The sequence below is a fragment of the Urocampus carinirostris genome, chromosome 3, assembly GCF_059441175.1.
Source record: "Urocampus carinirostris isolate Australia breed hairy pipefish chromosome 3, RoL_Ucar_1.0, whole genome shotgun sequence".
NCBI classification, from domain to species: Eukaryota; Metazoa; Chordata; class Actinopteri; order Syngnathiformes; family Syngnathidae; genus Urocampus; species Urocampus carinirostris.
Window position 1 is genome coordinate 55,532,730 of NC_142351.1, and position 18,329 is coordinate 55,551,058.

Genomic DNA, 18,329 nt, shown 5'->3' on the forward strand with positions numbered 1-18,329 from the left:
AAACTCGTATTTTCCCTTAGAAAATAATCTTACACCATATTTTTTCAAACGTGTTTATTTATGTAGTTTAACATGTTATATTGTACATGTGTTTCTTTATATAATATATATTGTTAATTAACATTTTGTTGTGAGATACCGAGTTGCTCGACATGACTGAGGCTTATTATTAAAAATAAGTTCAAAAATTAAGTAGCTTGGACGTTCACCGTAGAAGGAAAATACATGCAAATATAATTAAGTATTATAATACATTTTCTTATTCAAATTATTAATTCATTTTCTGCATTAAATTATTGTTGGTAATATACTGAACAAAGGGATGACCACAAACCTGTCGTTTTTCCTTTTTCAATTATATACTACGTTTTTCTTTTAACTTCTTTATACAACATAATAACTCGTAATACAATGCATCAAACTGCGATTGACTGGCAACCAGTCCAGGGTGTCCCCTCCCCACTGCCCGATGATTGATGGGATGGGCTCCAGCATCCCTGCGACCCTACTCAGGTTAAGCGGTGCAGCTGATGAGATGAGATGAGACAATGCATCAAAGCAAGTGAACCGTTTGAGAGCCGCCTCTCTTTAATGAGTTAAGCCGAAAAAGCCAGTTCTCTAAAAAGTGACGGACTTCCTTTCACTACACAACTCGAACTCGTTTGACTTGATTGATTTGCCGTTTTGTGATAGTCGGTGTATACTGGATGGTACCCATAATTGACAAATTTGCGTTTTTCCGTACAGATTTTCTTGTACGTCGTACACGTCTTAATATGCATAATAAATGTACTTTGTATGGCAAAATCTACAGGTTGACGGGTATGAAATTGTCACTCCAAAAACATTCTGTGTGCAACACGTGTGTCAAACTCGACCTTGGGGCTAAATGTGACTCACCATATTGTTTTATGTGGGTAGCGAGAGCTTAATATGTTGTGTAAAAAAAGCGTGTCAAAATAGTACTTTGACCAAAAACTTCCCACGATGCCACTCTACAAGATATCCACAAAGTGATGCTTGTTTCAATATCAATGAGTGTAATTGAGAAATAAATCATCCTAAAAATTTCCAAGAAGATTGTAACTTAACTCCTACAAGTTGAATTTGGTCACTGATCGTACTCGTATCAAGCAAACCCTGTATTAAGAAATACCCATATCTCATGTAAATTTTCCCAAAACAAAATAACTGAAAAACCCATCAATTTAGCCTTAAATACCTATAAAACACATCTTCATGATATCCATGGAGTTAGTGATGGTGGACGCATCAGGTTAGCACTGCTCGTTCTATGCGTTTATACTGTCATTGGCGTCGGTTTTAAGAGTATTGTTAATTATTAATTTTACAATTCTAACCATTTTAACATAGTTAGAAGTAAAGCAGCCGAGTCCTGCCATGGCCGGGCATTATACCGGCGGGCGGAGACGTAACTGCGTGAGATTCTTGCTCAAAGATGTTGTGGCAATTTCGGAGGGAATGTCAAGGACGGATTTTATTAACAAGTTTGTTGAAAAGATTCTGAAGTTTAAAAAGGAGGAGGTACATGCTGTCATAAAAATGACTTCTGGCAAAGGCTTTGATGTGAGTTTTGAAACGGCAGCTCTTTATCAAGAGTTTTGGAATCGCTTTGAGGGAGTGAGGTCCCAGTTTTCAGGATTTACAGTGGAGAAGCTGACTGATAATACTAACAAGATTGTCGTTGTTAGAATGTTTAGTGAAATGATCAGTGCTGATGACGTCTGTTATTGGTTGAGTAGATACTGCTCAGTAAAAGGCCAGGCTATGAAGGTGAGGTGTGAGAAAGGCTATTGGAATGGTGCCTGGAGGGTACCAGTCCAACTACGGCAAGATCCTCAGGGCTTTCAGGGAATGAAACAAATTCCGTCGACTATATTCCTGGGGGAAAACCGTGGCTTTATCCACTATCAAGGGCAACCGAAACTCTGTCGCAAATGTGGTGAGCATGGGCATCTGGCTGAGGTATGTGATCGAATTTTTTGTGGAAAGTGCAGAACAATTGGACATTCCTTTGAGGAATGTAGCAATAGCAGAAAATGCAATCTCTGTGGAGAAACGAATCACCTCTTTAGAAACTGCCCGAATTCGTTTGCTAACAAATTGAAAGCTAGGAAGGCAGTTAACAAAGACAACAAAGACAATGAAATGATGTCAGACAACATAGATAATGAAATGAATAAATGTCACAAAGACAATGAAGTGAATAAAGATAACAAAGACAATGAAATTAATAAAGTCATGGAAATACAAAATGAAAATGAACAAGAAATTAATGAAGTTATAGAAATACCCAATGAAGATGAACAGGAAATGAATAAAGTTATGGAAATACCCAATGAAATTGATCAAGAAATGCACAAAGAAATTGGACAAGACAAACAAATTGAAAAAACAGATGTACCTACCAAAACCCCTGGAGCAGAGACCAGAGAATCAAAATTGAAACAGGAAGAACCTGGAAATTCTGATTCGATTTCTCATAAAATACCTGAATTTGGACATGACAAACGAATAGAAAAAGCAACTGCCACTCCGAAAACACATATTAATCAGGAAGGGCCTGGAAGAGAGTTCAAATTAGCAAATTTGTTTGCTACGCCATTGCCGGGATTTGGAGAAGTCAAACAAATCGAAAAGGCGAATGACTCTCCAAAAACCCATACGGGCACTGGAAAGAGGAGTAAAAGTAAGACAAAATTGGGAGTGGTGAAAAAACCAGAAACAAAGATAAGAGATTTAGAAGAAAGCCGATTGCCGGTGAATAAGCCCACAAGGGAACTGTATGAAGTTGAGACGGAGGAAGTCGGGGAGGGAAAAAATCTGACCCTTAGTGGGCAAGGAAGTAAGAGACCCTTTGATAGGTCCTCTGGCTCACCCCCTAACCCAGAAAAAAGGGGAAGACCTGGAACCACAGACAGAGAGTCAGAGGGTCCCAGAGTTTTCCCCGGTGAGTCTCAAAATGAGGTACTACTCTTAAGTGATGTGTCTGACACAGGTGACACTCTCGATGATCTCGATGATCACCAAAGAATGGACTCAGATCCCCCGGTTTTGTCTAACTAGTTTAAATACTTTAACAACAATTATGAACATTACATTCTCTACTATCAATGTGAGAAGTGTGAGATCAAAGGTTTTACTACAGGAATGCTGCATCCCCTTTCTAAAAAATTATAAACAGTGGGAAGAGATTTGGCCATATCCGTCATTATGGAGTGGCTCGAATGAAAACCGTAACGATGGGGTAGCCATTTTAATAAACAACCCTCAACTCATCATAAAGGGGAGTACTGTGATGAGAGACGGACGCGCAATCTTAGCAAGACTTTCTTATATAGGGAATGATTTTAACCTCATTAACATATACGGCCATGCCGACAGACAACTCAGGTACGAACTTTTAGAGGACATCCAGTCGCATATGCTAGGCCATCAACCACTAATCGTGGGAGGAGATTTTAATTGCATCCTAAGTAGGAAGGATAGAAAGAGGAATGATGAGGAGTTTAAAGTAGATAAAACATCAACTTTATTACAAGACATGTGCCGGACATTTAAACTGGTGGACTGTTTCAAATCCATACATCCAGGAGAGGAGGGCTTCACCTGGTTCAGTAGTGACAATGCCAGAGCCTCTCGAATAGACTACATATTTACGAGGGGTTTAGCACAGAGTGATGCAAGATTAATTCCAGTTTTTTTTTTCGGATCACTTGCTACTGTCCTGCTCTTTCTCATTTCCTTCAGGTATGACTGTTGGGAAGGGTTTGTGGAAGTTAAACTGCTCCCTGCTGGAGGATGAGGCTCTAGCCGCACAATACAGGGAGCTGTACAAAGACTGGCAGACCCTTCAAGACTCGTATGATTCACGAGCACAATGGTGGGAAATGACAAAGAAACGAACACAGACCTTTTTTAAAAATGCAGGGGAAAACAAGAAACTCAAAGAGATGAAACGCATGTCGGGACTACAAAGAAGACTCCAACGCTATTTCATCCTAACAGAAAAGGGGATGGACTTTAATGATGAAATCAAAGAGATCAAACAAGAACTAAACGCTTTGGCGGAAATAAAGAGCAAAGGCATCATAATAAGAAGCAGAGAAAGAGAAATAGAAGAAGGGGAAAAATGTACACGCTACTTTTTTAAAAAAATTATGGGCAAAAATGAGGGGATTTTTGAACTTCAAAACGAAAACGGGCAAATAACAAAGGAAAGTAGTGAAATAACCAGATTGGTCGAAGACTACTACAAAAAATTATTTGAAAAGAAAGAAACATATGAGAATGAAATGGGGCATGTATTAGATCATATTTCAAGATCAGTGCGTCAAGACCCCTTTTTAACATCGGACTTTACCCAAGACCAACTGAATGATTGCATAAAGACTATGAAAAAAGGCAAATCACCCGGGGAGGACGGACTCAACCTCGAATTTTACCGGACTTTTTGGGATATTTTAGCACCAGATCTGTTAACTGTTTTTAACGAATTTTCCAGTCGAGACCATATGCCAGACAGTTTCAGAATCGGGATAGTTACTCTATTGCACAAAAAAGGAGACAAAATTGACTTAAAAAACTGGCGACCCATAACGCTTTTAAACGTGGACTGTAAAATTTTCAGCAAGCTTCTAGCAACACGAATGTCTGTTGTCTTGGGAGACTTGGTTGATCCAGACCAAACCTGTGCCATTGTGGGAAGGAAGATCAGCGACAGTCTCATGCTGATCCGTGACACCATTTGTTATGCAAGAGACAGAAACATGCGACTAGCGGTCCTAAACCTAGACTTTGAAAAAGCCTTTGATCGAGTCTCGCACCAATACCTCTTCAGGGTATTGCAAAAATGTGGTTTTCCCCAAAAATACATCAATTGGGTAGGACTGCTATACCGAGACATCTACAGCAAATTCATGATTAACGGGAATTTATCGGAAGCAATCGAGATCAACTGCGGTGTACGTCAAGGTTGCCCTATGTCTCCCCTTCTCTATGTTCTTTGCATTGAACCTTTGGCACAAATGTTAAGAAAAGATAGATTTGTCGAAGGCATCAATATCCCAGGAAGTGGGGGACAAATTACCAAGTGTGTTTTGTACATGGATGATTTTAATATTTTGTGTACTGACCGCGCATCTGTTGAAAGAGCCCTTGACTTGACTGACCTGTTTGGGAGGGCGTCTGGGTCAAGGCTAAATAGAGAAAAATCACAAGTGAAGTTTTATGGAATGTGGAAAGAGACAGAAAAGGCAGGACTCCCGCTGACGGTGTTAAAGACAGACCAGAAAATTCTAGGGATAAAATTCAATGCGGATGGAGGAGGCGAGACCAACTGGGATGACGTGACAAGGAAAGTTAAGCAAAAACTTGTTTTTTGGTCACTAAGAAAACTGACAATAGAGGGGAAGGTCCTAATCATCAAAGCGATCATCCTCCCAATGCTTTTGTCAATCAGTTTAATTTTTATGCCTAAAAGAAACGTGCTGTTACAAATGGACCGAGCCATCTTTCGCTTTGTCTGGGGCTCAAAGTGGGAAAGGATAAAAAGAGATACAATGAAAAAGAAAAAGGAAAAAGGGGGGAAAGGAGTGCCTGACCTCCAGCTTTTCCTGGGAAGCAAATATGTCTCTCTCCACTTCCAAAACGCTGTGGGCCCACCCAACAACCCGAAAAGTCAAGCAATGACCCGTTTTTGGATGGGCTCATATTTGCGGAAGCTAAAGCTTGTACCAGACAATCGTTTGATTCCAGTTTCGTTTAACTTGCCACCAACACATCTCTAGATGGTAAGGCGCCCGCTTTGAGACTGGGAGGTTCGGGTTCGCGCCCCGGCCGAGTCATTCCTAAGACTTAAAAAGTGGTCGGCGGCGCCCTCTGTTGGCTGCGGCTGCATCGGCTCGCTACAACGGGTCAGGTGCAATCGACATTTCGTTCTGTGTACATTGTTACACAGAATGACAATACAAGGAAATTATTATTATTATTATTATTATTATCCGGGATTTTTTGAAGAAGTTTGATTTGGAAACACAAGAATGTCACACTTTACAAAACCACAGGGCCCTTATTGCTATTGTGCAAGAGCGAGCTACAGTAAGCCCTGTGCGGGGGCTTGCGTTTGGCGAATCCACAACGGTTTGGAGCAACGTCAATCATCCTGCCCTCCCAAACAGACTACGAGACTTGTCATGGATGGTGGCTCATGAAGTTCTCCCAGTCAGAGCTGTAATGCACCACCGAGGAATGTCAGCGACTTCGACGTGCCCTCGACCTGGCTGTGGCGCCCAGGAGTCGGTGAGGCACCTTTTTTGTGAGTGCAGCGCTGCCAAGGTCTTGTGGACAATGGCCGAACAACTAGGAAAGTTCCCGGACTTGCCAGCAGGAGAGGTCCCTGATGCACAGTACGTGCTTTACGGGGTGAGTCGGTCGAGGAGGCATCGGAACGACTTTGCCAGGGACTGGCTCACTCTCGCCGCCATCAAGGACGCCATCTGGACCTCCAGAAACCTGCTGGTATGGAGGTGCAGGCAGATCCCCCCTGGTGGCTGTGCTCCAAATGGCTGCAGATACCATACAATCTGCGAGCGGCGGGCCTAGGACGCAGCCATAAAGAAGACTCGTCTGTACCCACCCGGAGGGGGGAGCCGGAGCTACACTGTGGGAGTCCCGGCAGCAACGGCCTGGGTTGTGGAACCCAGAAGGGAGAGGATCCACGCAGAAGGGAAAGGACCCACACAGAGGACTGGAAGAATGCTGCTTGGGAGGGTGGGATGGCAGAGCTATGCCCTTGCACAATAGTATTGCCTTTTACACGCTGGTTAACTACTGTTAAAAGAAAATAACTCTGAAATTGTTTAATTGATGTTGAAAATGTCAGGAAAAAATGTTAAAACGTCATATCGTCACGTCATATTGTCAAATATAAAAAAATTGTGAATATGCTTGATATCTGTGTTTTGCTGCTGTTGGTGTCAGTGGATTTGTTCAGACCGAGGACAATCGACTTTGGCCTGGACGGATCTATTGACACTAACAAAGATGTTATATAATGAAATTGTGAATATGTTTGATTTTCGAGAAGGTTTGTTCAAACCTCACTTTGTGTTTGCTGTTAAAAACGTAATATTGGAATATAATATTGTGAATGTGCTTAATTGCTGTTGAGATTGTCATGATTGTTTTCTGTTTTTAGTGTCAATAAATTTGTTCAAACCAAAATCTTCATGATCACTAAAAAGTCATACATAGAAATATTGTAATGAGATAAGTTAGATGACAATAAAATATATTTTAAAGCCCCAGTCGCTTGTATTAAGGTCAGGAAATTCTTGTAAATTGGATTTCCTCTCGTATATTGGGTAAAGTTTTTGTTCGGTAGACATTTCATATCTCGAACTTATCGAAGCTCATATGTAGAGGTATTATTGTATTTATTTTTTAAGTCAAGTCAAGTCACATTTATTTATATAGCCCTTAATCACAAAAATGTCTCAAAGGACTGCACAGGATTACAGTTACACAATTACCTGATCTTAAACAAACATGCGGACAAGGAACAACTCAAAACCTCAGCGTGAGGAAAAAGAGAAACCTTGAGAAAGGACCTCACAAGTGGTAATCCCCCTTCCAGGATGACGAGGGTGAATCACAATTAGCATTACTATACACAGGCATAGTAAACAATAGGTAACATGTTGAAAATTTTTCCGGAAAGTGCATGACAGCAGCGACGCCCCCAGCCTGTAAACTAGTCCAGAAAGTCTATAACGGCCACGACGCAGTTTCCCATATCTGCCAGCTGGTCCATGCAGGCGTTCACATGCTTCAGGTCAAACGCTGGTCCGCTGACTCGTCTCCAAATCGTCCTTCTCCTTCGTATCACCACCAGGCAGGCAGTCGGAAAAAGACAGGACAATACAGAATATGAGGTGGGCATCAATCATAAACTTTGGAATAGAAGTGTGTCTTAAGCCTCGATTTAAAAACTTCCATTGAGGTTGCAGATCTTATCTTAATATACGATGTTTTGGTGGCACCTCGGATGAGTGGTTCGCTGCTCTGCCTCACGGTGCAGTTGTACAGGGTTTATTTCCAGCTACACGCCACTTGTGCGGGGTTTGCATTTTTCCCCCGTGCCGGGTCTAAATTATCTCTAGGTGTTAATGAGTTAGTGAATTATCTCTGTGTGTGCCCTGAGACTATAGCTGGCAACTAGTTGAGGGGGTCCCCCGCCCAAGGACACCTGGTATGGGGTGCACCAACCCTGCAACTCTTGTGAGGAAAGGAAAATGGATGGATATTATGTGTAATGGGCAGCACGGCGGCGCAGTGGTTAGCGCGTGTGCGGCACAGTTCTAAGGTCTCGGGAACCTCCTGTGTGGGTTCAAATCCAGCTACCGGACTTACTGTGCGGAGTTTGTATGTTCTCCCCGTGCTTGCGTGGGTTTCCTCCGGGCACTCCGGTTTCCTCCCACATTCCAAAAATGCATTTCAGGTGGATTGGCCGGTCCAAAATTGTCCCTAGGTGTGAATGAGCGAGCGAGCTGTCTGTCCCTGTGTGCCCTGCGATTGGCTGGCAACCAGTTCAGGGTGTCCCCTGCCCACTGCCCGATGATTGCTGGGATGGGCTCCAGCACCCCCGCGACCCTACTGAGGATAAGCGGTGCAGCTGATGAGATGAGATTATGTGTAATAACTTTTTTTTCAATTATAATTGTTGTGACCTGGATAATTAACACTGTCACTTTGAAGTTTTAAATTCATTACTATGCCCTTTTGGAGATGTTTTCAATATTATTTTAGAATATAATAAACATCCACTCTGGTGTTTAAGCTAATGTGTTACCACTTAAGAATATTTAAGTTACACTGCCGAACTGGAGTCACAGTAAATTAGACACTTTACTGGAAATTACAATCACAACACAAGTCATACATTTGCCACATTACTACTTTCATATCAAAAAGTGAAGAAAGTGAAAATTTTGCAGTTATAGATACTCATTTTTGTATTTAAGAATTTTTAAGGATTATCCAAGCTGTATCCTTGCATTGCCATCTGGTCTTGGACCATTGCAAGAGCACGATAAACCATTGAGGAACTGACTCAAGTGCGCTACTCCGTGGTCAAATGGATAATCACAAAATTACGGACACCGATTATTTCAGTAAAACACCCAGCATTAATAAATCTATTTTTTCCTGGATTATCCAATAAAATATTATATTTGCAATGAAAATTTAAAATTATTCCTAGATTATGTGAGAAAAAATTGAAACCCCTTTTCACCGTTTTTCTTTTTTACGTTTCACACATTTTACACGCCTTAAACATACGTTTAATGCATTTTGGACGCCTTATATATTGGTCAAGCCCACACTAAAACTGTATGAATAAATTATTTTTGCCAATGAAATAAAAATACGGCGTTAAAAACTGCAGCAATACATATTTTGAACATTTACATTTCTACGTCACGGCAGACACTTCCTTGTCACGTGACACACATGTCAATAACTCCGTAAAACAGTTTCGTACAATATTTATCGTACTTTTTAGTAATTAGTTAAAACACAATAATATGTCCGTTCCTATGGACGGATAGTAACGGCACATACACATCATGTCAAAATGTCACGTTTTAGTCTGTGACCAGGAAGTGTCAAAGCTAGCTTAGCTAGTTAGCTAACTGGATAAGGGCAGTGGAGTTAGAGATGCCGCTTGTTCTTCTGACAAATGCCGCCTAGTAATAGGGCTGTAAGGTCACCCCCAAAATTGTGATGTTATTCAAATTAAAACCCGGAGCTTGTCACTATTGACAGCGGCTCACTGCTTCAAATATGTCTCGTAATGATGGTGGTCAGCCATCGCTTGTCCTGAGCTTGGCAACACTCCTACGAAATCATGGTGAGTATTGGTACATCTTACTTCGGCTTATATCTCTCTTTTTTTAACTTGCATTTTAAATATGTTAACACAAAAGTGCCGATTATTTATCCAGACTTTCTACATGCGTAGTAGTTAAACGAACACTTCAGATTTATTAAATATATTACACGTAAATGGGATTTTATCGTGTCAATACTGTATTACAGTATAATCTATTTGAGAATGTAGTGCCGTTAAAACTGAAAGCGCCAATTATATAAAACTCGAGTTTTCTTAATGTGTCCTGGATATAAAAATATGTTTTCATTGTGAACAACATAATAAATATTTGCTAAGTCTGTGAAGCTGTAAGGAATTATTGTTAATATTTTCATAAAGGTGATGGTTTTTGTGTACTTGAATTTTTTTTAATTTTTTTCAAAATAGTTTCCCCAGAGTGAATTTTAAGCATAATATTAGTTGGATACCTCATGTGGAGATCATCAAGAACCTGTCTTAGAACTAATATATTTTTTTTTTTTTCAAAGAAATTATTTGTGTAATGGCAGTACAGCGGCACAGTTCTGAGGTCATGAGATCATACCTCCTGTGTGGAGTTTGCATGTTCTCCCCGTGCTTGCGTGGGTTTCCTCGGGGCACTCCTATTTCCTCCCACGTTCCAATAAAACATGCATGTCAAATTATCCATAGGTGCTAATGAGCGAGTAAGTTGTCTGTCCGTGTGGCCTGCGACTGGCTGGCAACCAGTTCGGTGTGTCCCTTGCCCACTGCTGGAAGATAGCTGGGATGGGCTCTGTTGGTGACATCACCGCAAAAATAGGCACTGGTACAATTTTTTAGGAACTGCAGACAGACATAACAGTAGACATTTTAAGTTAAACCATGGTTTGAAAAAAACAAATAATTAAACGCATCGAAAACAAAAGTTAAGCTATTTTTGTAATCCAAAAAAGGCTTGAAAAAAATGGGTAATTTAAGTCTATATGAGTGATTCTTTGGCATAATCTAAGTTGGATACCTGATAGAAATAGTATACAATCAAAATAGCTAAGAACATTGCACTGATGAGTAAAATTAGACCTGTATTATTTCACCAACAAACCATCATTTATTGTAACATTCACTAACCTTCCTTTATATACTGAGTGTATATATATATATATATATATATATATATATATATATATAGGGCAGCACGGTGGCGCAGTGGTTAGCGCTTGTGCGGCACAGTTCATGTCATGGGAACCTGTCAGGGGTTCAAATCCAGCTCCAGACTTCCTGTGCGGAGTTTGTATGTTCTCCCCGTGCTTGCGTGGGTTTCCTCCGGGCACTCCGGTTTCCTCCCACATTCCAAAAACATGCATTTCAGGTGAATTGGCTGGTCCAAATTGTCCCTAGGTGTAAATGAGCGAATGAGTTGTCTGTCCCTGTGTGTCCTGCGATTGGCTGGCAACCAGTTCAGGGTGTCCCCTGCCCACTGCCCGGAGATGGCTGGGATGGGCTCCAGCCCCCCCCCCCCCCCCCCCCCCCCCGCGACCCTAATGAGGATAAGCGGTACGGCTGATGAGATGAGATGAGATATATATATATATATATATATATACAATGGGACCTCGCTGCTTCGATGTTCGCGGATTCCGAGCTTCGCGGGCCTAAAAAATAATAATAATAAAATGAAATAATTAAAAAATATATATATATTTTTTTATTTTTTAAGCATTTTTGAAGGGGCGTCGCTACTTCTTGGTTCCACGTTCGCGGGTTCAGAGCTTCGCAGGTCTAAAAAATAATAATAAAATAAAATAAATATATATACATATATAAAATATATATATTAAAAAAAAAAATATATATATATATATATTTTTTTTTTTTTTTAAGGGGCGTCGCTACTTCGTGGTTCCACGTTCGCGGGTTCAGAGCTTCGCAGGTCTAAAAAAATAATAATTCAAAAAAAAAAAATTTAAGCATTTTTGAAGGGGCGTTGCTACTTCGCAGATTTTCACTTTTCGCGGTTGGTTTTGAATTTGGGTCGACACCGACATCACCAACCTGGAGCATACCAGCGGTCAGTCGCCAAGTTGTAACAATCAGCGTTCTAAACACAGGTGGGTCAAAACTAACCCAAATTAAATAATTCAGCCCCTTTACTTTCAGTGCAGCAAACTCTGTCCAGAAGTTCAGTGAGGATCTCTGGATGGTTCAATGTTGATCTAAATGGCTAACGGTGATCAATGAAATCCACCTGTGTGAAATCAAGTCTTTGTATAAATCTCATATACTCTCAGAGGTCTGGTTAAAGAGCATAGAGCATCATGAAGGACAAAGAACACACCAGGTAGGTCCGAGATACTGTTGTGGAGAAGTTTAAAGCTAGATTTGGATACAAAAAGATTTTCCAAGCTTTAAACATCCCAAGTAGCACTGTGCAAGGGATAATATTGAAATGGAAGGAGTATCAGACCACCTCAAAATCTACCAAGATCGAGCCCGTCCCCCTAAACCCTCAGCTCATACAAGGAGAAAACTGATCAGAGATGCAGCCAAGAGGCCCATGATCTTTCTGGATGAACTGCAGAGGTCTTCAGCTGAGTTGGGAGAATCTGTCCATAGGACAACAATCACAAATTTGGCCTTTATGGAAGCGTGGCAAGAAGGAAGCAATTTCTTAAAGATATCCATGAAAAGTGTCACACTAGACACACTAATCATGGGGAAGATTGTGTTCTGGTCAGATGAGACCAAAATCAAACTTTTTGGCAACAATGCAAGAGGTTATGTTTGGCATAAACGCAGCACAGCTCATCACCCTCAACACACCATTCCCGCATTCAAACATGGTGGTGGCCGCATCATGGTTTGGGCCTGCTTTTCTTCAGCTGGGACTGGGGAGATGGTTAAAATTGATGGGAAGATGAATGGAGCCAAATACAGGACCATTCTGGAAGAAAGGCTGATGGAGTCCACAAAATATCTGAGACTGGGACGGAGATTTGTCTTCCAAAAAGACAATGATCAAAAACATAAAGCCAAAGCTATAATGGAATAGTTCACCCAAAAAAACATATAAAGGTGTTGAATGGCCAAGTCAAAGTCCAGACCTCAATCCAATTGAGAATCTGGAAAGAACTGAAAACTGCTGTTCACAAACGCTTTCCATCCAATCTCACTGAGCTAGAGCTGTTTTGCAAGGAGGAATGGGCAAAAATATCAGTTTCTCGGTGTGCAAAACTGACGTACCCCAAGCGACTTGCAGCTGTAATCGCAGCAAAATGTGGCGCTACAAAGTATTAACTCAATGGGGCTGAAAAATGTTGCACACCCATCTATTTGTTATGTATTTGTAAAAAAATATCCAATAAAGTGTGTTCCACTTCATTATTGTGTCCCACTAATTGTTGATTCTTCACAAGAAATTACAGTTTTATATCTTTATGTTTGAAGTCTGAAATGTGGCAAAATGTCACAAAGTTCAAGGGGGCCAAATAGTTTCGCAAGCCACTGTGTATATGTATATATATATATATATATATATATTCCATGTATAAAATTTGTATATATATGATGTATCAAGCGTTTATTTATATATTATCTGTCATAAGAGGCTTTTCAGGTATAATTGCAGGCCTTTAATGCCATTTTTGGGTAGCTTATTGTTTTTCTTGTTTTGATTTTTATGAATGAGGGTAAGCACTTAAACACGCCTTAGTTTTACTTTACTCCCTTTGGGCCCATGATAATGTATTATATTTTTATATTGTACAGTCAATTGCTCATGAATATTTTTTTTGTTAACTATTTGTTGAAAAAAGCCACAAACAAATAAACACATTTTTGGGGGTGAGAAAGTAGGCAAAATCAGTGATAAAATCAAGAACCGAAATGGTGGCAATTAATATGAAATACATTATTTATGAAACATTTCCTGAAGAAACTAGCTTAAAATAAAGGCAATAATTGTACTTCCCAAAAAAGAAAAGCACAATTTTCTAACAGTATTTTAATAGATTTAAGATACCCTTAGGTTTTAACAGTTAAGTTGTCACCCCTTTCATTTGCAGGAGAGTTAGTGCTTGGAGGCAGCAGCACGCTGACCCTGCCAGCGAAGAGCTTGCAGCAGCTCAACCGCTTGTTTGAGCATCATTTACAATCCAGGAACCAACAGCATGGTTTCCTGGCCTTGCCTTCCCACCCAGCAGACACAGCATCCTTGCTGCAGCTGCAGTTTCTCTTTGACATCCTACAGAAGACCATCTCCCTCAAGGTGAGCTTAAACAATGAATGTACCTGATGGACCTGATATTTTTTTTATACATTGTATTTGTGCTTATGTGTTAAGCTCATCAACCCTTCAAGCCAAAGACTAGAGTCTGGAGTGAAGATCTTTCCTTTCAAGACTTTAAAATGTTTAGAGGTACTGGACTAATTTGTTTCAACTGTTTTTCTATCTGTCCGTTAATGAATTGAATTGTCTTTATTGACATCGATATTAACGTTGTGAAACACTGTATGCGATGAGATTAGACATGGTACACCAGGGTAAACATGTAAGAAAGACTGTAAAAAGAAAAAGGATAAAAGATTGTCAGGACAAATAGGCAAACAATATTTAAAACGTAGTGATTAGACATTGGCCTAACCTTATAATAATAGTGCACAAAAAAAACAGTGCATCGTAACAATAGTGCAATAAACTTTATTAGGTTATATTGTGCATTATCATACATGCTAACCTTTTTCATTAGAAATAAGTAGATTTGTTCACATTCCATTTTTACACGCGTAACACAGTCAGTCTTCAGAATATTGAAATTATTATAACACTATGTTCTTGGATTGTTGTGTCGGGAAATTTAGGGGATTTTCTTTTCTTTTTGTACATAGAATGTTTTTACACAGCACTTCTTCTGCAATTTGTTATTGATTCGATATGATCACAACAGGACGTGCCAAACATTTACCAGTACAGAAATCTAATGTGATCGTTTGAGCGGTTTATCACTCACAAAGACTTTTTCTTGCTTAAAAATAAAGCAGCAGTGGACTAAACTACTAATCTCGAGTCAAGATTTTTTGTTGTTTATTAAATTTGAAAAAATGGCAGATCAAAAAAAAAAATTGGCAAGCTGTTTTAAGGAGCAAGAAGGGGTAGTCTTAACGCATACGGTGGTATATTGCCTGGTATGTATTTTACATTGGTGCCTCTTCTTGGAAACTCATCCATGTTTCTTTATTTTGAGCTTGGTCGTGCAAATTTATACAGTTTAATATGATTGATAACATATTTTTATTGTCAGTCACTATTTACATTTTAATTTTTTTTTCATTTATCCACATGTACAATTATTTGCCTGAATACAGTAAAATATGTATTGCTCCTCGGATTGAACATTTGAATTTCTCTTGGCAGCTGAAATGTATCCCCCCGCACTGTCTCGAGGGGCTCAGGTCCGTTTATTCCCAGTTAGAGGTCTTCATCTGCTCAAAGAGCCTCAATTCCCTGGAGGTTCTCTCAACTTTGTTACTGCATCTGACATTTGTAGGCCCGCTGACAACACATTTGCAACCTTTTCTTGCAGGAGTTGCTCTCCCTGTGTGGTGGCGACCTCAGCTCTGCACTGCCGTGGCTTGAGCTACACACCCTCAACTTCAGCTACAACTTCATCGTTTCACTTGACCAGTCTTTAGTGAGGCAAATGACCCAAGGAAAATGTAACTTTAATTTTCTAGCCACTGACACAAGCCCACACTACTTGTCCTGTCTTAGAGTCTCTTAAATGTGCTGAAATCTTTGGATTTGAGCCACAACAAGATTCAGGAGTGTGCAGAATTTCTAAAGGTCAGGCATCAAATATTGGCAGACTGATTAAAACGGCAGTCAGTCTACTTGATTAATGTCGTTTTTTCTCTTTTAGCCTGTGAGCGAACTGGAACATTTGAATCTGAGCTACAACCGCCTTCAGAGGGCGCCAACACTTAGCATAAGCGCCAGAGTCAAACTGCTGACACTCATTCTCAGGAACAATGAGCTGGAGACAATAAATGGTACGCAGTTAATGACCAAAACAGCCCTGACCTAAATATTGACTTAATATGTTGACCACGTTTTTGCAAAAACAGGCGTGGAGCAGTTATCATCCCTCCAGCACTTGGACCTGGCCTATAATCTTCTGCTGGAGCATTCCCAGCTGGCTCCTCTCTCCTTACTTCACTGTCTGAATAGGGTGAAAACGCGTCCGTGTGTGTGTGTGCGTGTGTCTATTCATGTCACACTGCAGTGAAATTTATATACTCTTATGTCCTGTTGTAAAGTTGTACCTGGAGGGAAACCCACTGTACTTTCAGAAGACTCATCGCACGTGCACTATTGGACACCTCTCACCTAAAGCCGTGGGGCTGAAAGTGAGTAAAAAATAAATTGTTGACATTAGTTTTTCAATAAATTTGGGCGATAGTGGTAAATTCAAAATCGATCTAAGTAAATGCAGGGTAGTATCAAGTAATACCGTTCTTGTGTTATTTTATTATTATGATAAACTCAGCATAAATATTTTAGGCACGGAAAAAAAAAATTAAAAAAAAAAAATATATATATATATATATATATATATATATATTTTTTTTTTTTAATTAAATAACTACAATGCAAACTTTCAAAGAACAGTAGTTTGTATTATTTAACGCTTTCTAGTGGTTAAAAAAAGGTTTTGGTTTTTTTCGTGCCTTGTTTAATGGAATCAACATTTCAAAACGGCATTTTGTATTTCCTTGGGTTGTCTCTGTGTGATTTTAAAATTGGTTTGATGAACTGAAACCTTTGTAATTTATGAATCTGCAAAAATCACAGAAATCAGGAAGAGGGCACTGTATGTATAGTCTTACAATTCACTAACAGCGTTATAACTGTGCTAGTTAAGATGGTAGGAACATATCGATCCCAAAACAAAGTATTTGCTCACTACTGATCTTATCAATATTTGGATCGATCTGCCCACCATTAGTTTTAAATCCTCTTTACACATTTTGGTTTCTCGCAGCTTAAACTCGACGGTGTCTTGCTTTCTTCTTCTGAGTTGTCAGTAAGTATTCGCCCATTGAATCAAATCTTTATGTTGACGTACAGCAGTCACGTCTAAAAAGAAACAACTTATTTCCTCAGGTTTTCCCAAAAGAACGGCAACAAATTGTGCAGGTATCCCATCCAGCAGAGTTTGAACAAAGTCATGCAGATGTGTCGAGCGGAGCCGGAGAGCTTAGTGATAGTCTCTCAGTGGGGGAGGTGCGAGTCTCACGCGCTCGCAAGAAGAAGTCCCGGGTAGAATTACTTCTTCTCTTGCTAGTGTTTGCAGCCGTGATGTGTGTAAATATTTTTTTTTGTGTGTTGGTCACCTAGGTTAAAGTGCGCCGAGCAAGTATCTCTGAGCCCAGTGACACGGACTACCCAGAAGTCTCCCCTGCACAGGGTGGGTTATTGATAGCTGTCTGACGGGGCCCTTTTTTTGTGCTTCTGTCAATATCTATAATGTTTTCTAATTATATTTCAAAGTGCAAAAAGTAAATACTGATCAGGAAACAGCAAAAACTGACACAGTACAGTGCCATGGATGAGATGACAAAAAACTGGACAATTATAAAAAAGATGACTATCATGATAATTGTGATTGATAATGCAATCATTATAAGTAGAAACAATAATTTTGCTTCCCAAAAATTTTCAATACTTAGAACAATGACCAAAAAAAGTTTAGTGTTCTCTCACCATATCCTGCTTTTACTTTCTATAAGTAAGTTCTGTTGATATTTGCATACATGGTGTGGTTTCAATATCATTAAGTGTGCCAGAACACTGTCCTAAAAGCCGTAATCAAATGGCTCTTAGGGATCATTTATATAGTTTTTGACTTGTGAAATGTGATGTCAACTGCGGACCCAGATTTGTGAGCCATCTATGAAGTCACAAATACAGCAATGCTGTAAGTTTGATTTTTGCAATCTGGAGATGGAATAAGAGCTTGCTCTGTCCACTCCACGCATCGGCCCTCCGGGAACGGTGCATTCGCACTGATCACTGCATGGCTCTGTGGCTATGACCTTGACTCGGCCTCTTGGCTGAGAGCAAGTGTCTCGGCCCCTTGGCTTTGTGGCGCATTATGATTTGACCGATAACGGATAATGGATAATTGATAAAGAATATAGAACAATAAACCTTACAAAAGCCCCCCCCCCCCCTGCCATCTAAACAACTACTCTTGTCTTACAATTATTTTGGAAGCAATTCACTTCAATAAGCACATCGTGAAAGATTGTCAGCCCCCCTTCAAATAAGAAAAATAAGATCCCTCTTCCTGGGGGTGGTGAAAAAGTAGCTGTGGCAGTTAGGCGCTGCGCAACTGCCGCCATTTATGAAATTGAA

At 40.0% G+C, this 18,329-nt stretch overlaps 1 protein-coding gene across 2 annotated transcripts in view; it reads left to right on the top strand.

The window, feature by feature from the left end:
* The first annotated feature begins 9,541 nt into the window (after window positions 1-9,541).
* stk11ip (serine/threonine kinase 11 interacting protein) overlaps window positions 9,542-18,329 on the top strand; it is a 35,241-nt gene continuing 26,453 nt past the window's right edge. For both annotated transcript variants that reach the window (XM_088332576.1, XM_088332577.1), the window contains exons 1-12: window positions 9,542-9,934; window positions 13,978-14,180; window positions 14,256-14,330; window positions 15,327-15,422; window positions 15,496-15,603; window positions 15,684-15,755; window positions 15,832-15,961; window positions 16,037-16,140; window positions 16,229-16,318; window positions 16,954-16,995; window positions 17,076-17,231; window positions 17,310-17,379. In XM_088332576.1, coding sequence (XP_088188702.1) covers window positions 9,868-9,934; window positions 13,978-14,180; window positions 14,256-14,330; window positions 15,327-15,422; window positions 15,496-15,603; window positions 15,684-15,755; window positions 15,832-15,961; window positions 16,037-16,140; window positions 16,229-16,318; window positions 16,954-16,995; window positions 17,076-17,231; window positions 17,310-17,379 — 1,213 coding nt within the window. In that variant the 5' untranslated portion in view covers window positions 9,542-9,867. The remainder of the gene's footprint in view (window positions 9,935-13,977; window positions 14,181-14,255; window positions 14,331-15,326; window positions 15,423-15,495; window positions 15,604-15,683; window positions 15,756-15,831; window positions 15,962-16,036; window positions 16,141-16,228; window positions 16,319-16,953; window positions 16,996-17,075; window positions 17,232-17,309; window positions 17,380-18,329) is intronic.